General features: G+C 42.8%; 2 protein-coding genes across 2 annotated transcripts in view; one reads left to right on the top strand and one right to left on the bottom strand.

Moving 5' to 3' along the window:
• The window catches only part of RPS25 (ribosomal protein S25), a 303,551-nt gene that overhangs the window by 270,022 nt on the left and 10,275 nt on the right, over nucleotides 1-23,254 (bottom strand). The window lies entirely within an intron of this gene.
• On the top strand, nucleotides 1,047-21,309 carry FOXR1 (forkhead box R1). The gene is made up of 6 exons (XM_007523599.1): nucleotides 1,047-1,182; nucleotides 18,663-18,737; nucleotides 18,849-19,099; nucleotides 19,495-19,721; nucleotides 20,573-20,811; nucleotides 21,281-21,309. The coding sequence occupies exons 1-6, from the start codon at nucleotides 1,047-1,049 to the stop codon at nucleotides 21,307-21,309; spliced, it is 957 nt and encodes a 318-aa protein (XP_007523661.1).

Below are 23,254 nucleotides of genomic sequence, written 5' to 3'. Positions count from 1 at the left end.
AAAGTCTTTTCCATAACCATTAAATACTTTTGCATGTCATTAAAATACTTTTGCATAACTATTAAAATACTTTTGCATAACCATTAAAATACTTTTGTGCCTGAAGCACCAAATATCCCAGGTTCAATCCCCAGCACCACCATAAGGCAGAACTCAGTGCTCTAGTGTCTCTCATTATAGTAACTAAAATATATATATTTTTTAATTTAAATCATCTGTGAACCTGGAGGTGGCTCAAGCATGAGGTCCCAAGTTTGATTTTCAGCATTGCATGTGCCAGAGTGATTGATGCTCTGGTTCTCAAATAAACAAACAAATAAATAAATATTTAATCATGCTGTAATGCTATCTCTACCATTTTTAGATGTGATCATGAAAGCATTTATAGAAGATAGCTGAATGTGATCATGGTATTACTATTATTTTTAATAATTCACTATTACCTCCTTTTTTTGTATTATTTTAATTTATTTATTGGATAGAGACAGCCGGAAATCGGGCAGAGGGTAGAGAGTATTAATGGTTATGCAAATAGACTCTCATGCCTGAGGCTCCAAAGTCCCAGGTTCAATCCCCTGCACCACAATAAAAAGCTGAACAGTGCTCTGGTAAAAAAAAAAAAAAAAAGACTGCCAGAAATCGAGAGGGAAGGAGTTGATAGGGAGGGAGAGATACAGAGAGACACCTGCAATACTGCTTCCCCGCTTGCAAAGCTTTCTCCCTGCAGGTGGGGACTGGGGGCTCGAACCTAGGTCCTAGCACATTGTAACGTGAGCTCAACTAGGTGCGCCACCACTCGGCTTCTCAGGATTATTCTTAAATGCTCCATAAAATACAAGTTCCGTGTAGATACAGAGGAACTTTTGAGCCCACGGGTTCTAGGTAGCGAAAAGAAAGGGTGTGGGGCAAGAGAATGGGGGACAATTAAGTGTTAGGAGCGTCTACACCTGAGCAGTGTGTCAGCTGGTTTACACCAGAGGAAGTGCCTTATCCGGCAGGCCTCAGTTTTCCCGCCCTTTGCCGGGTTAGCGCTCCTCTCTCAAAAGATGGAACTGCAACTGAGAGACACCGACTTTTGGGCCAGCCTCCACGGGACCGTCCCGGGACTACTGGACTGGGACATGGGCAACGAGTGCTTTCTGCCCTTCACCACCTCGCACTTGTCCACAGCTGAGCAGAACCGTGAGTGATCTCTAGGGTGGGGGGCGGTGGGGGCAGGGCGCCCGGCTGGGGGAAATCTGCAAGCCCTTGGTCCTCTGGGCGTCCCAGCCTTAGCCTTAGATATTTATGGGGAAACGTGACCCCATTTAAGAATTGGGGGGTGGGACTCTGCACCCCACCCTCTGCTAGCCCTTCCTCCACCCCTCTTTAGCAGTAATCTTGGGTCTCCTCTGGATTGGAAGCCCGCTGAAGACAGGCGTTCCCACTCTGCTTTCAACCCGACAGAATTTCCTCCTTGAACTTTCTTCCCCGTGGGTCCTGTCTTCCATTTGGCCATACTTTAAATTTTTCTTTCTTTAAAGATTTATTTTATGAGATAGAGGCCAGAGCAGCATACTGGCATATTCAGTGCCAGGGATTGAATTTAGGACCTCAAACTTGCAAACCAAAGCTCAATCAACCATTGTGTCACACCTCCTGGGTCTTCTATTTTACTTAAAAAAAAAAAAAATGCAGTCGGGTAGGTTCTCAGCTGTACAGTACAAGACTTGCATGTGTGAAACCTCGGGTTTGATCCTGCAAGTGGTTGAGCAGTGTTCTGGCTCTCTCTGATAAAATAAATCTTTCTTAATGCCATTATAAGTTCTGTAAGTGTCTGTGTCCACTAGAAGTGGTCACAATTTGCTAAACTATGGTTGTGGTCTTTAAAATAATGTTTGTTTTTTTTCTCTTTGAATCTCTAATGTGGTGAGCTGAATTTTTACATATTGCTGTAGGTTAGGTCGAGGTCCTCCCACTTTAGACTCCACCCCCGACCTTCAACACCTCTCACTCTACAGGACATCTGTCTAAATTTAGGGATTTTAGGATTTTATGTCCTTAAAAATGCAATGTCTGTGGTCCAGGGAGGTGGCGCAGTGGCTAAGGCACTGGACTGTCAAGCATGAGGTCCTGAGTTCAATCCCTAGCAGCACATGTACCAGAGTGATGTCTGGTTCTTTCTCTCCTATATTTCTCATTAATAAATAAATAAATAAATAAATAAATAAAATCTTTAAAGAAAAATGCAATGTCTAAGACCACTACTTAGCATTTTTTGTTTATATGTGACCTTAATTTACATAATGCTCTTTTTCTGACTTCTTATAATTTTGGTTGTGGTTATAAAAAGTGCTTTCTTAAGAATATTATTTCTGGACAGAGGGTAGATAGCATAATGGTTATGCAAAATGACTCATGCTTGAGGCTCCAAAGCCCCGGGTTCAATCCCCTGCACCACCATAAGCCAGAGCTGAACAGTGCTCTGGTTAAAAAAATATATATATTATTTCTGTGGTCTGAGAGGTGGTGCAGTGGCTAAGGCACTAGACTCTCAAGCATGAGGTCCTGAGTTTGCTCCCCGGCAGCCTGTGTACCAGAGTGATGGCTGGTTTTTTCTCTCCTATCTTTCTCATGAATAAATAAATAAATTATAAAAAAAATAAATTCTTTCCATTTTTCGTTAGATTATTTTGAGAATAATTTGAACAGTAAGCAAGGATTAGACTTTGGGTGTGGGTGAAGTGAATAAAAATCTCTGTTTGGGTAGAGGAGCAGCTGGGAAGCCATTACATTCTAGGAGCTCTGAGTTGCACTCTACTGGAGAAGACTCCCCCACATGTGAATTAAATAACATCCTCTTGGAGACAAGTGCTGTTAGGAAGCAGTAATTTGGCCTTGTTTGGTATTCTGTGTCCTCTTGTATTACCCTTTCCATGAAATTATAGCTTCCCTCGTTCTAGTTTCATTTACTTTTTTCAAGATCTTATTTATTTTATGGGATAAAAGATAAAGGGTGCGAAGCAGCACTCTGGCACATGTTATGGAGGGGCTAGAACTCAAGACTCCATGCTTGAGAATTTGTTCATCCACTGTACCAGGTCCCAGCCCATTCAAATGTCTTAAATATTTATTTTATTTATTCCTTTTTGTTGCCCTTGTTGTTTTATTGCTGTAGTTATTGTTGTTATTGATGTCATCATTGTTGTTGGATAGGACAGAGAGAAATGGAGAGAGGAGGGGAAGACAGAGAGGGGGAGAGAAAGACAGACACCTGCAGACCTGCTTCACCACCTGTGAAGCAACTCCCTTGCAGGTGGGGAGCCGGGGGCTGGAACCGGGATCCTAATGCTGGTCCTTGGGCTTTGGGGTGCCTGCCTGTGCTTAACCCGCTGCACTACCACCCAACTACCTCTTTTAACATTTCTTATAGTGCATAACTGAGGCTCCAAGGTTTCTTGTTAATTTTGAAAAATGCACCTTTTATTTTGAAATGTACTAACACAGTGTATATAATTCTAAGCTGTCAGATATTTATTTTTAAATTATCTTTATTTAACTGATTCAGCCAGAAATTGAAAGGAGGTGGGAGATTGGGAGAGAGACAGAGAGACACCTGTAGACCTGCTCATGAAGCTTTCCCCCTGCAGGTGGATACTGGGGGCTTGAACCCGGGTCCTCGCACACTGTAACATGTGCACTCAACTAGGTGCCACCACCCGCCCCTGCCAGTTATTGTATTTACCAGAGCACTGCTCAGTTCTGGCTAATGGTGCTGGGGACTATACTTGGGGCCTTTGGAGCTTCAGGCATGGAAGTCTATATCACCATTATGCTATTTCCTCAGCCCTGTTTGTTTATTTATTTATATATTTTAAGATTTTTTTGTTCTAATTTACTACTGAGAGAAAGAGAACCAGAATCACCGTGGTATTAGTGCTGCTAGGGATCAAAGACCTCATGCTTGAGAGTCCAACACTATACTACACCACCTCCTAGATCACTTTGTTTTAAAGATTTATTTTATTTTATTTTAAATTTTTATATTTATTTATTTATTCCCTTTTGTTGTCTTTGTTGCTTTATTGTTGTAGTTATTATTGATGTCGTCGTTGTTGGACAGGACAGAGAGAAATGGAGAGAGGAGGGGAAGACAGAGAGGGAGAGAGAAAGACAGACACCAGCAGACCTGCTTCACCGCCTGTGAAGCGACTCCCCTGCAGGTGGGGAGCCGGGGGTTTTAACCGGGATCCTTACTCCGGTCCTTGCGCTTTGCACCTTGTGTGCTTAACCCGCTGCGCTACAGCCTGGCTCCCGATCACTTTGTTTTAAAATATATTTATTTGTTAGTGAGAGAGAACCAAATTATGTCCCTTTTCAAATAAATATTTTATTTATTTATTTACTTATGAAGAAGATGGGGGAGAGAGAGAGAACCAGATATCATTCTGGTATATGTGCAGCTGGGGACCAAACTTGGAACCTTATGCTTGAGAGTCCAGTGGCTTACCCACTGCTCCACCTCCCCACCACTATTTATTTATTTTAATGAGAGAAAGATAACAGAGATATACTGGAGCACTACTCAACTTTGGCATATGGTAGTGCTGGGGATTGAACCTGAGACTTTAGAGCCTCAGGCATGAGAGTCTTATAACCATTATGCTATCACTTCAACCCTCAGATGATGATGATTTAACAGGGAGCATTGCTCAACTCTGGTTTATGGTGGTACTGGGGACTGAACCTGGGACTTCAGAGCCTCAGACATGAGCGTCTCTTTGCATAACCATTGTGCTATTTTACCCTCCCCTCCCAGATTATCTCTTATTACTTTAAATATATCTCATCCCTTCTGACTTTCATTGTTTTGGGAAAGAAAAATGTTGCCTTTTCTTTGTAGGTGAAAATTCTTTTCCTTCCTCCCTCCCTTCCTCCCTTCCTTCCTTCCTTCCTTCCTTCCTTCCTTCCTTCCTTCCCTCCTCTTTGTTGATTTTCACACAGAAAGCTCTATATAGATTGGGGGTGGGAATATAGCACTGAAGTCTCTTTCAGTGAGTTGGGTACCAGGTTCAATCCTGGGTGTTGTAAGTGGTAAGACAGTTCACTATCCAAGTGAAAAATTTCGCTGGTCCAGTAAGATGTCTGACTACTTTTAAGATTTTTATTATATTTTTTTACCAAAGCACTGCTCATCTCTTGCTTATGTTGGTTTGGGGATTTGAACCTGGGACTTTGGTGGCCAGACAGTGGCACACCTGGTTAAGTACACACATTACAGTATGCAAGAATCTGGGTTCAAGCCCCTGGTCCCCACCTGCTGGGAGAAAGCTTCATGAGTGGTGATGTAGGGCTAAAGATGTCTCTCTGTCTCTTTCTCCCCCTCCTTTCTCAGTTGTTCTGTCGCTATCAAATTAATTAATTAATAATAATAATAACAAACATACTTTTTTAAAAAAGGAGCCGGTGGTGGCACACCGGGTTGAATGCACATATTAGAATGCTCAAGAACCCAGGTTCAAGTCCCCGGTCCCCACCTGCATGGGGCAATATAATATATATATATATCTGAGACTTTGAAGCCTCAGGCATAAGAGTCTCTTTTTTTTAAGATTTTATTTATTTTTTAATGTTTTTAAAATTTTTTTATATTTATTTCTTTATTTATTTATTCCCTTTTGTTGCCCTTGTTGTTTTTGTCTCTTTGTATAGCCATTATGTTATCTCCCCCAGTCCCGTTAAGGTTTCTCTTTAGTGTCTGGGGAGATAGCTCAACTGCTAGGACATAGTTCAAGCCTAAGGTTCCTGGTTCAGTTTCCGGAGCAACATAGGCTAGAATGGTGCTCAGGTTTGTCTCTTCTTCTGTGTCAGGTGAAACTCCTGCCATCTTTCATATGTAGTACATAAAGTAATTAACAATAATAGAATTTTTCATGGTTGCTGGTTTTAAGAATTAGATTATTAGGTGACCTGATATATTTTTTTCTTTTGAAGGCATGTGGAGATTGAACCCAGGGCCTTGCACAAGAATGCATTCTAAGGGTGGAGATTAAAGAGATAGCATAATGATTAAGCAGAGACTCTCTTGCCTGAGGCTCCAAAGTCCCAGGTTCAATCCCCCCCCCACCACCACCATAAACCAGAGTTGAACAGTGCTCTGGTTTAAAAAAAAAATGTGGGAGTTGGGCGGTAGTGCAGTGGGTTAAGCACACGTGGTGCAAAACTCAAGAACTGGCATAAGAATCCCAGTTCAAGCCCCTGGCTCCCCACCTGCAGGGGAGTCGCTTCACAAGCAGGTGAAGCAGGTCTGCAGGTGTCTCTTTCTCTCCCCCCTCTGTCTTCCTCCCGTCTCTCCATTTCTCTCTGTCCTATCCAACAATGACATCAATAACTACAAAAATAAAACAAAAAGGGAATAAATAAATAAATAAAAGGTATAATAGAAAAAGTGTATTCTAACATTGAACCTAGTCCCTCACTGAGTCGCCTCTCCAGTGAACATGTGGAATTCAGTGAGAATTATTGATAATTGCCTCCTTAGTGGTCTTATCTTTTTTTTTTTTTTTTTTTACCAGAGCACTGCTCAGCTCTGGTTTATGGTGGTACAGGGGATTGAAGGCAGTCAGGCAGTCAGCTGAGGTAAAGAACAAACACCTCATCACAGACCCCTGCAAGCGTCAACCCGGCTTTGACCTAGCACGTTATGATCGGGCCCTCCTCAATCGCTATCGAACAGGCCATGGCCGGTGCGCCGCTATGTTCCACCGCTGGGGAGCCAGAGACGACCCGAACTGCCCCTGCGGCTCCAGACAGACTATGACCCACATAGTCAACGACTGCCACCTCTCCAGATTCAAAGGAGGTCTCGAAACTTGACATCAGGCTCAACCTGACACTGTTGACTGGCTACGGAAGAAGGGCAAACGCTAGAAGAAGAAGAATGGGATTGAATCTAGGACTTTGGAGCCTCAGGCATGGGAGACTGTTTGCATAACCATTATGCTATCTCCCCTGCCCCTTCCTATTGTCCATTTCTACTTTCCTTTCTATAGCCCAGTCACTTTTCCCACTACTTTTCTCACAGTCACTGTGTCAAAACTCTTAAGTGCTTTAGTGCCCTATGAATTATCAGAACAGTATTGATGAAGTTGCTGCTTTTTTTAATTTTAAAAAATATTTATTTATTTATTACCTTTTGTTGCCCTCTTTGTCTTTTTATTGTTGTAGTTATTGATGTTGTCGTTGGATAGGACAGAGAGAAATGGAGAGAGGAGGGGAAGACAGAGAGGGAGAGAGAAAGATAGACACCTGCAGACCTGCTTCACTGCCTGTGACGTGACCCCCCTGCAGGTGGGGAGCCGGGGACTTGAACCAGGATCCTTACACCGGTCCTTGTGCCTTATGCCACCTGCACATAACCCGCTGTGCTACCACCCAGCTCCCCGAAGATATTGCTTTTATATAGCCAGCACATTTGCTGGACTCTTATTTATTCTAATAATTTCTAACATTTGTGTATTAATTTTCTTTTCATTTTTTATAATTTTTTATTATCTATTTATTGGATAGAGACAGCCAGAAATCGAGGGAAGGGGGAGATAGAGAAGGAGAGAGACAGAGAGACTTCTGCAGCCTTGCTTCACCACTTGCAAAACTTTCCCCTTTCCCCATGCAGGTGGGGACTGGGGGCTTGAGCTCCTGTGCTTACACATTGTAACGTGTGCGATCAACCAGGTGCACCACCACCCAGCCCCTATATTGATTTTCTTTTTTTCTTTCTCTCTCTTTTTTTTTTCTTCTAGGGTTATTGCTGGGGCTCAGTGCCAGCACTGCAAATCCACTGCTCCTGGAGGTCATTTCCCCCCATTTTTGTTGCTCTTGTTGTTATTATTGTTATTGTTGTTATTGATGCCATTGTTGGATAGGAGAGAGCAGGGGAAGACAGAGGGGGAGAGAAACACCTGCAGACCTGCTTCACTGTTTGTGAAGCTACTCCCCTGCAGGTGGGGAGCCGGGGGCTGGAACCAGGATCTTTATCCTAGTTTTAGCACTTCATGCCATGTGTGCTTAACCCGCTGTGCTACCGCCTGGACCCCCTTTTTTTTTTTCAGTAACTTTTTTTTTTTTAATTGGGGAATTAATGCTTTACATTCAACAGTAAATACAGTAGTTTGAACATGCATAACATTCCCCAGATTCCCATTTAACAATACAACCCCCACTATTTCATTCATCATTTTTCATGGACCTGTATTCTCCCCACCCACCCACCCACCCCAGAGTCTTTTACTTTGGTGTAATACTCCAATTCCATTTCAGGTTCGACTTGTGTTTTCTTTTCTGGTCTTGTTTTTCAACTTTGGCCTGAGAGTGAGATCATCCCATATTCATCCTTCTGTTCCTGACTTATTTCACTCAACATGATTTTTTCAAGGTCCATCCAAGATCGGCTGAAAACGGTGAAGTCACCATTTTTTACAGCTGAGTAGTATTCCATTGTGTATATATACCACAACTTGCTCAGCCACTCATCTGTTCTTGGACACCTGGGTTGCTACCAGGTTTTGGCTATTACAAATTGTGCCGCCAAGAACATATGTGTACACAGATCTTTTTGGATGGATGTGTTGGGTTCCTTAGGATATATCCCCAGGAGGGGAATTGCAGGGTCATAGGGTAGGTCCATTTCTAGCCTTGTGAGAGTTCTCCAGACTGTTCTCCACAGAGGTTGGACCAATTGACATTCCCACCAGCAGTGCAGGAGGGTTCCTTTGACCCCACACCCTCTCCAGCATTTGCTGCTGTTACCTTTTCTGATGTATGACATTCTCACAGGAGTGAAGTGATATCTCATTGTTGTCTTGATTTGCATTTCTCTGACAATCAGAGACTTGGAGCATTTTTTCATGTGTTTCTCGGCCTTTTGGATCTCTTCTGTGGTGAATATTCTGTCCATGTCCTCCCCACATTTTTGGATGGGGTTATTTGTTGTCTTGTTGTTGAGTCTGGCAAGCTCTTTATATATGTTGGTTATTAAACTCTTATCTGATGTATGGCATGTAAAGATCTTCTCCCATTCTGTGAGGGGTCTCTTGGTTTGGGTTGTGGTTTCTTTTGCTGTGAAGAAGCTTTTTAATTTGATGTAGTCCCATAGGTTTATACTTGCCTTAGTCTTCTTTGTAATTGGATTCATTTCATTGAAAATGTCTTTAAAATTTATGCGGAAAAGAGTTCTGCCAATATTTTCCTCTAAGTATTTGATAGTTTGTGGTCTAACATCCAAGTCCTTGATCCACTTGGAATTTACTTTTGTATTTGGTGAAATACAGTGATTCAGTTTCATTCTTCTGCATGTTTCAACCCATTGTTTCCAACACCATTTGTTGAAGAGACTCTGCTTTACCCATGTAATAGTCTGGGCCCCTTTGTCAAAGATTAGATGTCCATAGGTGTGGGGCCTCATTTCTGGGCTCTCAATTCTATTCCACTGGTCAGTGTGTCTGTTCATGTTCCAGTACCAAGCAGTTTGATGACAATGGCCCTATAATACAGTTTGAGATCTGGGAGTGTGATGCCTCCGGTTCTGTTCTTTTTTCGCAAGATTGTTTTGGCAATTCTGGGTCTTTTCTGGTTCCAGATAAACATTTGTAGCATTTTTTCTATTCTCCTAAAAAATGTGCTTGGGATCTTGATGGGGATAGCATTAAATTTGTAGATGGCTCTGGGTAATATATTCATTTTGATGATGTTAATTCTTCCAACCCATGAACATGGAATATCTTTCCACTTCTTTGTGTCTTTTTCAATTTCTTTGAGTAGTGACTCATAATTTTCAGTATACAAGTCTTTCACTTCTTTGGTTAGGTTTACTCTTAGATATTTTATTGTTTTTCTTGCTATAGAAAAAGGAACTGATTTCTGGATTTCAATTTTCTAACTTAGTGTTTGCATAGAGGAATGCCACTGACTTTTGAATGTTAATTTTATAGCCTAACACATTACTGTATTGCCTGATGATTTCCAAAAGCTTCTTGCTGGATTCCTTAGGTTTTTCCATGTATACTATCATGTCATCTGCAAATAAGGAGAGTTTGACTTCTTCTCTTCCAATCTGTATGCCTTTAATTCCTTGCTCCTGCCTGATTGCTATGGCAAGAACTTCCAACACTATGTTGAATAGTAATGGTGATAGTGGGCAGCCCTGTCTAGTACCTGATCTGAGGGGAAATGCTTCCAGTTTTTCACCATTGAGTATGATGTTGGCTGTAGGTTTGCTATATATAGACTCCACTATCTTAAGGAATTTTCCATCTATTCCCATTTTTTGTAGTGTTTTGATCATAAAGGGATGTTGTATTTTGTCAAAGGCTTTCTCTGCATCTATTGATATGACCATGTGGTTTTTGGTCTTGCTTTTGTTGATGTGGTGGATCACATTGATTGATTTACGTATATTAAACCAGCCTTGCATGCCTGGGATAAACCCCACTTGGTCATGATGAGCAATCTTTTTGATATACTGCTGTATCCGGTTGGCTAGAATTTTGTTCAATATTTTCGCATCTATGTTCATCAGAGATATTGGTCTGTAGTTTTCTTTTTTGGTTGTGTCCCTGTCTGCTTTTGGTATCAGGGTGATGTTGGCTTCATAGAAGCTGGCAGGGAGTATTCCAGTGTCTTCAATCTTCTGGAAGACTTTTTAAAAGTAGAGGTATTAGTTCTTCTTTGAAAGTTTTGTAGAATTCATTTGTAAAACCATCTGGTCCAGGACTTTTATTTTTGGGAAGATTTTTGATAACTGTTTCAATTTCATTAGCTGTGATGGGCCTGTTCATGTTATCCACTTCCTCTTTACTTAGTTTTGGAAGTTGGTAGGTATCTAGGAAATCATTCACTTCTTCCAGGTTCTCTAGCTTGGTGGCATATAGTTGTTCATAGAAGCCTCGCATGATATGTTGAATTTCTGCGGTGTCTGTTGTGATATCTCCTCTTTCATTTACTATCCGATTTATTTGGGTCTTCTCCCTTTTTTGTTTTGTGAATCTGGCTAAAGGTTTGTCGATTTTGTTTACTCTTTCGAAGAACCAACATTTACTTTCGTTGATCTTTTGTATGGTTTTCCTATTCTCAATGTTATTTATTTCTGCCCTAACTTTAGTGATTTCTGTCCTTCTGGTTGCTTTAGGATTCCTTTGTTGTTGTTCTTCTAGGTCTTTAAGATGTGCAATCAGGCTGTTTATTTGTGCCTTTTCTTGTTTCCTAATGTGTGCTTGTATAGCTATGAACTTCCCTCTTAGGACTGCCTTAGCTGTGTCCCAAATATTTTGATAGCTTGTGTCTTCATTTTCATTGAACTCTCGAAACATTTTGATTTCTTCCTTGATTTCTTCTTTGACCCAGAAGTTGTTAAGAAGTGTACTGTTGAGCTTCCACATTTTGGGACTGTTAATAATCTTTTGTTGATTGTTAAGTGTTAGTTTAATTCCACTGTGGTCTGAGAAGATGCTTGGGATGATTTCAGTGCTCTTGAATTGGCTGATGCTGTCTTTGTGGCCTAACATATGGTCTATCCTTGAGAATGATCCATGTGGATTTGAGTAAAATGTGTATTCCAGTTTCTTGGGATGAATGACTCTGAAAATGTCCAATAGTTCTAGTTTATCTATCTCTTCATTTAGCTCCCTTATGTCTTTACTGATTTTCTTCCTGGATGATCTGTCAAGTTGAGATAGTGGGGTGTTGAAGTCCCCTGCTATGATTGTGTTACTGTTAATATATTGCTGTAGCTCTTTCAGTAGAAGTTTGATGTATTTAGATGGCTTCTCATTGGGTGCATAGATATTAATAATTGTTAAGTCCTCTTGATTAACTGATCCTCTGAGCATTAAGTAGTGTCCATTCCTATCTTTTTTAATCTTATCTATTTTAAAGTCTATCATGTCAGATATGAGAATAGCTGTTCCTGCCCTTTTTTGTGGGCCATTGGCTTGTATGATAGTTTTCCATCCTTTCACTTTAAGTCTGTGTTTGTCTTGTTGAGTTAGGTGAGTTTCCTGTAGACAACATATTGTTGGGTTGTGTTTTCTGATCCATCTTCCTACTCTGTGTCTTTTAATAGGTGAATTCAGGCCATTGACATTTATTGATATCAAAGATTGAAGATATTTTAACGCCATTCTTGTAGAGTTTTAGAGTGTTTTGATATATATCCTATTTGTGGTGGTCTGGTTGTTTATAGGAGACCTTTCAGAAGTTCTTTCAGGGCAGGCTTGGTGATGGTTACTTCCTTCAACTGTTGCTTGTCTGAGAAGGTTTTGATGCTTCCATCTAGTCTGAATGACAGTCTAGCAGGATATAGTATTCTTGGCTGAAAGCCTTTCTCATTGAGCACTCGATAGATATCTTGCCATTCTCTTCTGGCCTGTAGTGTTTGTATGGAGAAGTCTGATGCTAATCTTATGGGTTTTCCTTTGTAGGTGACTCTTTGTTTTTTCTCTTGCAGCCTTCAGGATCCTTTCTTTATCCTTATTCCTTTCCAATCTAAGTATGATATGTCTTGGTGTCTTTAGGTCTGGGTTAATTCTGTTTGGGACCCTCTGGGCTTCTTGAATCTTTATGTCTTTGGTGTTGTCTAGACTAGAGAAATTTCAGCTATTATGGCCTGGAGAATGCTTTCTTCCTCCCCTTCTCTTTCTTCCTCTGGTAAGCCAATAATGCGTATATTGTTTCTTTTGAAGTCATCCCATAGGACTCTGTTGTTGTTTTCAGCATCTCTTAATCTCTTTTTGAGATCTCTTACTTCTTTTTTAGTTGTCTCTAATTCATCCTCAATCTTGCTAATTCTGTTTTCAGCCTCATAGATTCTATTCTCTCTGCCCTCTACTGCTTTCTGGAGTTCATCTATTTTGTTGCCCTGCTCTGATACTGTTTTAGCTTGTTCAGCTAGTTGCCTTCTTAGCTCAGCGATTTCAGCTTTCTAATAACCATGAGATAATTAGAATTTTCTTCCATTTTCTCATTTGTTGTTCCTGCATTTCTGATTACAATTTTTTCAAATTCTTTACTCACTCCTATTATTATTTCCTTAGCTAATGTTTGGATGTTGAACTCGTTGTTTTGTGCTTCATCCTCTGGAGGACTTTTAGCTGGACTCTTGTCCTGGTTCGAGTCTCCAATATTTTTTCTTGTTGTTTTAACCATTTTATATATGTTAACAGTTTTTTCAATCCCTGAGTTGGAGCTCAGTGGTGTAAAAGCCTCTTTTTTTTTATTCCCTGTAGGCTATGGGAGCCTGAGGGCTTTTAAACTATCAATAGGCTTCTTAGCTTCTTAGCTTAATCACTGACTCCTGCAGGGTGTGGCAGAGATAATCTAGTGGTTATGCAAAGAGACTTTCACAGCCCCTCAGCTATGCCACCGAGGTATAGGTCTTCTCCTGAGTTTCCCGGTTAGATCTCTGTCCCCTGGTGTCCCTCCCTGTTGCTGCTCCAGATTCTGAGGGTAGTAGCAATGGAGACTCAGAGTTGCACTTGGTGAGTCTCTGGGGAGTCCTCTCCTCCCTTCAGCTGTCCCCTTGTTGTGGAGCAGACTGGAGCTGGTGTCTCCACTGATAAACTGTTGAACTGTTAGCAGCCACTTAATCTCTCCTTAGGCCCCTCTCTCTTCTCTGTCACCAGCCACGCGTGTTTGTACTCACAGGTGATTTACTGGGTTCCTGTGGTCATTCTAGTCCTGTCTTATTTCGGTCCGGGTGGTCTCCTTTGGTATTCCTAGTTGATCCGGGAGAGGAGAGGAGAGGAGAGAAAGCGATCTGCTGCTCATAGCTCCGCCTCCGGAAGTCGAATCTCTTTTTTTCTTTTTTTAAGAGGAAACGATGTATATTGGTTTTCTTTTTTTTAAGATTTTATTTATTTATGTATTTATTAATGAGAAAGTTAGAAGAGAGAAAGAACCAGACATCACTGTGGTACATGTGCTGCTGGGGGTTGAACTTGGGATCTCATGCTTGAGAGTTCAATACCTTATCCACTGAACCACCTCCCAGACCATCCTATATTGATTTTCTATCCTCTTTTTTTCTTTCTTTTTTGCTTCTAGGGTTATTGCTGGGGCTTGGTGCCTACACCATGAATTCACTGCTCCTGAAGGCTATTTTTTCCCTTTTTTGTTGCCCTTGTTGTTTTTATCATTGTTGTGGTTACTATTGTTGTTATTGATAGGACAGAGAGAAATGGAGAGAGTCAGGAAGACAGAGGGGGAGAGAAAGAGAGACACCTGCAGACCTGCTTTACCACTTGTGAATAGACTCCCCTGCAGGTGGGGAGCCAGGGTTCGAACTGGGATCCTTAGGCTGGTCCTTGTGCTTAACCCACTGTGCTATAGCCTGACCCCCTTGATTTTCTATCATTTCTATGTCAATCTGTTTTTTTTTTCTTTTCTTTTTTTTTTTTTTTTTTTTTAGTATTGAAATCTGCCACTACTGGGCATCCTTTTTCTTTTCTTTTTAGATTTATATATTTATTTATTTAGATTTTATTTATTTATTGATGAGAAAGATAGAAGAGAACCAGACATCACTCTGGTACATGTGCTGCCAGGGCTTGAACTCAGGACTTCATGCTTGAGAGTCAAGCGCTTTATCCACTGCACCACCTCCTGGACCACAGATTTATGTATTTATTGAAGGGAGAGAGAACCTGAGCATGGCTCTGGTATATGCAGTGCTGGGGACTGGCCTCATGCTCGCCAGTCCTGTATTTTAGCCATTGAGTCAACTCCTGGGTTGTTGGACAGCCTTTCTAGTTATTGAACTCACCAATAAGTTTATTTTATTTATGTATTACACAAGCACTGTTCACCTCTGGCTTTTATTGGTGCTCGGGATTGAATATGGGGCCGCAGGCATGAGGTTTTTTGGTTTTTTTTAACCAGATCATTGCTCAGCTCTGGCTTATGGTGGTTCAGGGGATTGAACCTGGGACTTTGAAGCCTCAGGCCTGAGAGTCTTTTTGCATAACCATTATGCTGTCTACCCCAGCCCTTCATCAATAAATTTATTATCATTTACCAAACAAAAAGCTAGATTAATTTGTGGCCTGGAAAATGGGACAGTAGATAAAGTATTGGATTATCAAGCATGAGCTTCTGAGTTTGATCTGCAGAATCATATGCCAATTTGATGCTCTTAATATTCTCTTCTCAGAAGCTGGGTGGTGCTCTACCTTGTTCAGCACACATAGTACTAAGCGCAAGGACCCGCACATGGATCTGTGTTCAAGCAACCTCTCCCCACCTGCTGCAGAGATGCTTCAGAGCGGTGAAGCAGGTCTGCAAGTGTCTATGTTTCTTTCTCCCATTGTCTTCCCTTGCCCTCAATTTCTGTCTTATTGAATAAAAGATGGAAGGAAGGAAGATGGGGTGGTCTGGGTGGTGGTGCACCAGGTTAAGCACACATAGTAGCAAGGATCCAGGCTCGAACCCTTGGCTCCCCACCTGCAGGGGGGCCACTTCATGAGTGGTGAAGCAGGTTTGCAGGTATCTCTAAATTCACTTCTCATAAATAAGTACATGTCTGGGACCATCAGTGACATATTACTGTGAGCAAAGACTAAAGTTCAAGCCTCCATTCTTCAACTATAGGGGGGAAGCCTCACAAGTGGTAAATTAGTGTATCTCTCTACCTCTCCCTATCTCCCCCTTCCCTCTCAATTTATCTGTCCAAAAAGAATTATTTGATTAATTAACTAACTAATTAATTAAATACTAAATACAGAAAAGAGAGGGAAAATAGTAATTCTCTCTAGGCCCAAGGAACCAACATAGCACCAAGCAAATAACTCTAAAATACACTTAGATTGACTCTTAGTCTATCAAGTGTTCCTTCCTCTAATTATGTGGAACTCCTCTCATGACCAGATAGTTAATGAAGCAAACTTAGACATAGGCTTAAAACAAGTTCTTAGAATGAAATGTACTGTTGGAGGAGGTATTTGGAGGTGACTAGAGAGAAGGCCTGGTGGGGATATGGATCCACCTGCCAATGCCCATATCCAGCAGAGAAGCAATTACAGATGCCAGAACTGACACCTTCTGCACCCCAAAAATAATTTTGATCCATACTCTCAGTGGGGGAGAAATGATAGTGGGAAGATAACCAAAGGGCTCTGAACTCCAACTCCATCAGGAACCATAGAGAGAGGAGCAAAAAGAGAGAGCCATTTGGATGTAATAATAGGTGACTTGGAAAGGAAGATCTATTTTTAAAAATTTCTCTGTTTTGTTTTGTTGTTCCCCTTGTTGTTTATTGTCGTCATTATTATTGGTGTTGTTATTGCTGTCATTGTTGTTGGATAGGACAGAAGAAATAGAGGGGGGGAAGACCGAGGGAGAGAGAAAGACACCTGCAGACCTGCTTCACCGCTTGTGAAGCAACCCCCCCTCGCAGGTGGGGAGCCTGGGACTCGAAAGGGGATCCTTGCGCTGGTCCACTTGTCTGTGCGCTTTCCTCCATGTGCGCTTAACCCATTGCGCCACCTCCCAACTCCCCAGAAGACCTTTTTGTTTTGTTTGTTTTGTTTTTTAAAGGCCAAATATAAACAGATAGTTGTAGAAATCATAGTTAACCCATATCTCAACCTTGGGATAACTGCTGTAGTTTACAATGGAGAGATTGGGGATCTAGAATTCTGGTGGTGGGAACAGTGCAGAATTGTACCCCTGTTATCTTGTAATTCTGTAAATGAATATTAAACCACTAAAAAAATGAGAGAGACAGAGGGGGGTGGTAGGGGTCGATAGCATAATGGTTGTGCAAAGAGACTGTCATGATTGAGACTCCAAAGTCTCAGGTTCAGTCCCTTGTACCACCATTAGCCAGAGCTGTGCCCTAGGGCTCTGGTAGAAAAAGGGGGGGAGGAGGCTGGGGGGGAGAGGAGGGTGTGTTTTAGAGGTTTAGGTTTCAAAAGTTCAGAAGTGGTGAAACAGTGCTATGGGAATCTTTCCCTCTCCCTCTTTTTTTTTTTTTTTTAAGGTTACTTTATTTATTTATTATTGGGTAGAGACAGAGAGATACCTGCAGCCCTGCTTCACCACTCATGAAGCTTTCCCTCTGCAGGTGGGGACCAAAGGCTTGAACCAAGATCCTTGTGCACTGTAATGTGTGAGCTTAATGAGATGCACCACTGCCTGGCCCTTCTCTCCCTTTCTATCTCCCCCATCTCTCTCCATTTCTGTTTCTAATTAATAAAAAAATAAAGTAAGGGAGTCGGGCTGTAGCGCAGCGGGTTAAGCACAGGTGGCGCTAAGCACGAGGACCCGCATAAGGATCCTGGTTCAAGCCCTGGCTCCCCACCTGCAGGTGTGTCGCTTCACAAGCGGTGAAACAGGTCTGCAGGTGTCTATTTTTCTCTCCCCCTCTCTGTCTTCCCCCTCCCCTCTCCATTTCTCTCTGTCCTATCCAACAACAATGACAATAATAACTACAACAATAAAACAACAAGGGCAACAAAAGGGAATAAATAAATAAATAAATATAAAAATAAATAAAGTAGGTATAACTATATATTTCCTTTAACACTGTTGGTATTGCATCCCATGTTCTGATTATATTAAACTTCATTTTCATTCAAAAAAAAAATAATAAATAAATAAATAAAAATAAAATAAAATAAAAAGTGAGTTTAAAAAATAGTAACATCAAGGTGGAGGTAGATAGCATAATGGTTACGCAAAGAGATTCTCATGCCTGAGGCTCCAAAGTCCCAGGTTCAATCCATAAACCAGAGCTGAACAGTGCTCTGGTAGGATAAATAAATATAAATAAATAAATAGTAACATCCAGTAGGTAGTTCTACATAAGCACAGGCAGTCTGGGGTAGAGCTAAAGGTTTTTTTTTTAAATATTTATTCATTTATTTATTCCCTTTTGTTGCCCTAACATATTTTTTTTTTTTTTTGCCTCCAGGGTTATCGCTGGGATTTGGTGCCTGCACTGTGAATCCATTGTTCCTAGAGGCCATTTTCCCCATTTTTGTTGCCCTTGTTTCCCTTGCTTTTATTACTGCTGTTGGACAGGACAGAGAGAAATGGAGAGAGGAGGGGAAGATAGAGAGGGGGAGAGAAAGATAGACACCTGCAGACAGACCTGCTTTAACGCTGGTGTAGCAACTCCCTGAAGATGGGGAGCTGGGGGCTTGAACTGGGATCCTTACCAGGGTCCCTGTGCTCAGCGTCATGTGTGTTTAACCCACTGCGCTACCGCCCGACCCCCAGAACTAAAGATTTTGAAGGCCCTAAGTTTGTAGATAATGATTGAGGTGGGACCAGGTGGTGGCACACCTGACTGAGTATACATGTTACAATGCACAAGGATCCAGGTTCAAAACCCCGGTCCCCACCTGCAGGGGAAAGCTTCATGAGTGGTGAAGCAGGGCTGCAGGTGTCTCTCTTTCTATCTCCCATTCCCCTCTCAATTTCTCTGTATCTAATAAATTAAATATTAAAAAAATAAGATGACTGAGGCTACAGGTATTCATGAGACTGAGAAGAATGTCAAGGAGAATGAGGAGATCAGAGAGATGAAGGGAATCCCATAAAATATGATATCCTAACTCTCCATAAAGACCCTGGGCCCACAGTGGAAATTCTAGGACAGTTTGACCTTCATCTGTTTTTCTTTTTGCCAGTTGCTTTGTATAGACTCCGAATAGTTAAACCACCAGGACTACCACTAGAAAAAAAGCCCAATCCTGATAAAGATGGTAAGTAGAAGGGAGTGAATTCTGAGATATGGCTTTGTGACCTGGCTGTCCAGTCAAAGAGACCCAGAGCCAGTGGGATCCTGGCCACCCATCTCCTTTTTCTCTACACAGGTCCAGATATTGAACCCAACCTGTGGATGTGGGTGAACCCCAATATTGTGTACCCCCCTGGAAAGCTGGAGGTCTCAAAACCTATCAAGGAGGAGGACCTGATGAACTTACTGCCTTCCCCTCAGCTGCCCCCCAAAGAGGAGGATTCTGACAACTGCTCAGAGATCACAGTGGCTGAGTCACTGCCACCCTCATCCAGCGAGCAGTCTCCCCCTCAAAAGTGGTTTGCTTCTTCACCCAGCTGCTGTGAGGTAGGAACTTTTGGGAACTGAAGACTGAAATTGGGTTGTAGCCAGTGACAGGTGTATAGAAATCAAACATCCGAGAGTTTTATTATTTTTTTGTCTTTATTTTATTTTTGTTTTTTGTTTTTTGTTTTTCTTTTTGAGGTGGGATGGGGGTGCTAGAAATGGAACCCCAGGGACTCCTGTGTCCAAAGCATGCTCTCTACTATGGAGCTACATCCCTGACCAAACTGGTTTCTTAGGGATAATAGCAAAAGGTCAGTGGATTCAGAAACTAGAGCTGTTATATCCTTGGGTTGGGGAGAAGCGCCCCCCCCCCCCACTCTTCCCTCTTGCCAGTGTACCTCTAGAGTAGAGACTGTAGAGGAGTCAGGACCAGTTCCTACTCTGTGCTCCTGTAGCTCACAGAAGAGGAGGAGGCTGAGGACCAGGATGACAGCTCCTCTGTGGCATGCCTATCCCCTCACAAAAGGGCCCCCCTCCAGAGTCGCAGGCTTCGGCACACAAGCAGCCAGGAGGGGAGGCTCTGGTCCCGGCCCCCTCTCAATTACTTCCATCTTATTGCACTGGCATTAAGAAACAGTTCCCCCTGTGGCCTCAACGTGCAACAGATCTACGGTTTCACTCGGTATGTCCAGGGGCCCTGTGAGGAGGAGGAAGAGGGGGAAGGGAGGGGGTCAGGGCCCTTGGTCTGATACCCTCCAGTCTGCCCCAGGCCCTGGGCAGCTAGCTTGGTTCTCCCACAAGTCCTGAGTAGATTCCTGGCTCTTTTTTCCCAGGCACTAGTTCTGGGTTGCCCCTGAATGTATGTCTACATCTTATACATGCAGGAAGACAACCCCACTCCCAGCCACCCCCTTTCATGTCTAAAACACCTCAACTTTTTTATGTCCTAGTTCTCTTATGCTAAATTCACTTGGGTCAGGTAACAAATTCTTTTCTTCTGTTTCCTCTCAGGTTTATCCAGTATCAAATCTGCTTTCCAACAATCTCTGTCATGTTTTCTCTTTGGGGAAGGGATGCCTGGCATGGTTCCCTGTCCCCGTGGGGGTGCAAGGATTTACATTTAACTTTGATGGTCATGGTCACATGAGCATCAGGGAGTTTTTCAGAACTTTCTGTTACAAGTGTCTGTGGATATTAATATTCCAGTGGTGTGCCTCCTTTGCCAGGATTCCTCCCCCAGGAGTTGCCTGGCCTGATTTCTCCTCTGTTCCTGTTGCAAGTCAAAGTCCTGAGTCCTCACAGGGAGGCCTGGGAACGGGAGCACATAAACTGGCTTTAAAAGATGAGCATTTGCATGAGCTGTGCACCAGGTGGAGGTTCTGTCAAATGCTCCATCAGCAAGGACAAGTTCTGAGCCAGCTGCTTTCCTCTCCCTTGAGAAGGGCTGCTGGTTTCTGGGGGAGAATTTTTTCAAGGGTGGGCTATTTCGCAGAGAAACTGCTTCCTCTCCTTACTATTCTTCCCTGTCTACAGACAACATTTCCCTTTTTTCCGGACGGCTCCCGAAGGCTGGAAGAACACCATTCGTCACAACCTGTGTTTTCGAGACAGCTTTGAGAAAGTGCCAGTCAGCATGCAGGTGGGAGGCAGTATCCGACCTCAGTCCTGCCTCTGGAAGTTGACTGAAAAGGGACACCGTCGTTTCTTAGAGGAGACCCGCACCTTGGCATCTACTCGGCTGGAATGTCTCCGCCAGTGCATGAGCCAGCCAGGTGTGAGGCTCCCTTATTCATGGGGCCAGGGGAGGGGTCCCTGAGTGAGAAGAAGGAAATTGGGGCATCGGGTGGGAGTGGGGGCAGTCTTCTGCAGGAAGTTAAAGAGAACAGCAGTAGTCTGGAACACTGGAGTGCCCTGCACCCCCCTACCACCACCACCACCACCACCACCACCACCACCACCACCACCATGCACTCATGCAGTCATGCATGCATGCACACATTGGGATTAAGGTGAAACAATCAAGGTGTGGTTGCCCTTACTCATGATTCAGCAGCCCAGGAGACTGGTGGCCATACCATGTGAGGAGTATGGCGTCCAGTTATACACAGGGGTCCTGCTTTTTCCTTTCCTGTACTTTGAAGGAGACATAGGTCCCTCTGCTTTGAAGACAGCATTGCAGACTTAGAGAACAGGAGCTGCAACGGGTGAATAGATTCCTTTGATGCTATTCTTTTCTTACAGATATGATGCCTTTACTCTTTGACCTTTAACTCCAAAGAGCAAGAGTCAAGTCCTGCTTATTAAAATATATGTACAGCAGCCTGGTGTGTATATGTGGTTTCTAAGGACCAGGGTTGGTGTGGAAGTGATGGCAAACTGCAAAGCAATGGGACTCCCCTGCTGTGGAGCAAGGGGAGTCCATGATCTCCTTTCCTCAAAAGAAAAACTCAGATCTCCTCAGGATCCTGGAATGATTCCTGTTTTTCTGGACAATATTAACTTGTACCAGTCAGCCATACAAAAGGCCAGGGAAACAGCACCCATCCCAGAAATGAACTATTCATCCAGGAATAGTAACAAGCCTAGCAAGTGGCCTAAGAAGAGGGGCAGTGGATTTAAAGCATTGGGACCTCAAGCATGAAATCCTGAGTTTGACCTCTGCCATCACCTGTGTCAGAATGGTGTTCTGGTTCTCTCTTTCTCCATGTTGGGGATTTTTTTTTTTTTTTTAGTTTTATTTATTGGATAGAGACAGGTAGAAATCAAGAGGGAAGGGGTGATAGAGAGGGAGAGAGACAGAGAGACACCTGCAGCACTGCTTCACCACTTGCAAAGCTTTCCCCCTGGAGGTAGAGACCGGAGCTTGAACCCGACTCCTTGCACATTGTGACATGTGCGCTCAACCAGGTGCGCCACCACCCAGCCCCCCCTGCTGGGGACTGAACCTGGGACTTCCAAGGCCTAAAAAGAATATTCGAAGCAAACACATCATTTATCATTTATGGGGCAGATGGAGAGACTCATAGGACCAGGAAGAAACAACAAGAAAAAAAAAATAATTTATCACAAAAATGAGTGGGGCCTGGGAGATAGCTCAACTTGTTGGAACACCAACTCACATGTTTATGGCTTAAGAGGCCATAGGTTCAGTTCCTGATACCAACACTGAGTAGTACTCTAGTCTCTGGATCTTTTTAAAAAATATTTTATTTATTTATTTATTATTGGATAGAGACAGAAAAATTGAAAGGGGAGGAGGAGATAGGGAGAGAGACACCTGCAGCCCTGCTTCACCACTCATGAAGCTTTCCCCCTGCAGGTGGATACCAGGGGCTTAAACCCAGATTCTTGCACACTGTGATGTGTGCACTTAACCAGGTGTGCCACCACCTGGTCTCTGGATCGTAGGATAAAATTTTTGTGGCCACTAGAGGTAGTGCATGTAGTGTGGAGGATAGAATTGAGGACTTCATGCTCGAGACTCCAACACGTACCCATTTGACCACCTCAAAGGATACAATAAATAAAAGAAGGAGGCTGGTTGAGCACACACACTACCATGACTATGGACACAAGTTCAAGCCCTTGTTCCCCGCCTGCAGGGGAGAACACTTCACAAGTGGTGAATTTCTCTCTGTCCAATCAAATAAAAATAGACAAATGAAAAAATGGCTTCCTGGAGCAGTGCCAGCACCAAGCCCACTTAGTAATAGCCCTGGTGGCAACAAAAAAAAAATAAATAAAGGGCTGGCAAAATATTGAGTTGTTAGAAAAGTCATGATGGGGAGTCAGGCGGTGGTGCAGCGGATTAAGCGCAGGTGGCGCAAAGTGCAAGGAGCCCCCAGCTCCCCACCTGCAGGGGAGTCGCTTCACAAGCAGGTCTGCAGGTGTCTTTCTCTCCCCCTGTCTTCCCCTCCTCTCGCCATTTCTCTCTGTCCTATCCAACAACAACATCTACAACAACAACAATAATTACAACAATAAAACAATAAGGGCAACAAAAAGGAATAAATATTTTAAAAAGTCACGATTTTTAAAATTTTTCTGTATTTGTTGGATAGAGACAGTCAGAAACGGAAGGGAGAGGGAGAGACAGAGACACTTGCAGCACTGCTTCACCACTTGAGAAGCTTTCCCCCTGCAGGTGGGGACCAAGGACTTGAACCTGGGTCCTTGTGCATTGTAACTTGTGCTCAACCAGGATTTTTTTTTTCT

Source organism: Erinaceus europaeus, chromosome 20 (assembly GCF_950295315.1).
Source record: "Erinaceus europaeus chromosome 20, mEriEur2.1, whole genome shotgun sequence".
Classification (NCBI taxonomy): Eukaryota; Metazoa; Chordata; class Mammalia; order Eulipotyphla; family Erinaceidae; genus Erinaceus; species Erinaceus europaeus.
This window is presented reverse-complemented; position numbering and strand designations above follow the sequence as displayed.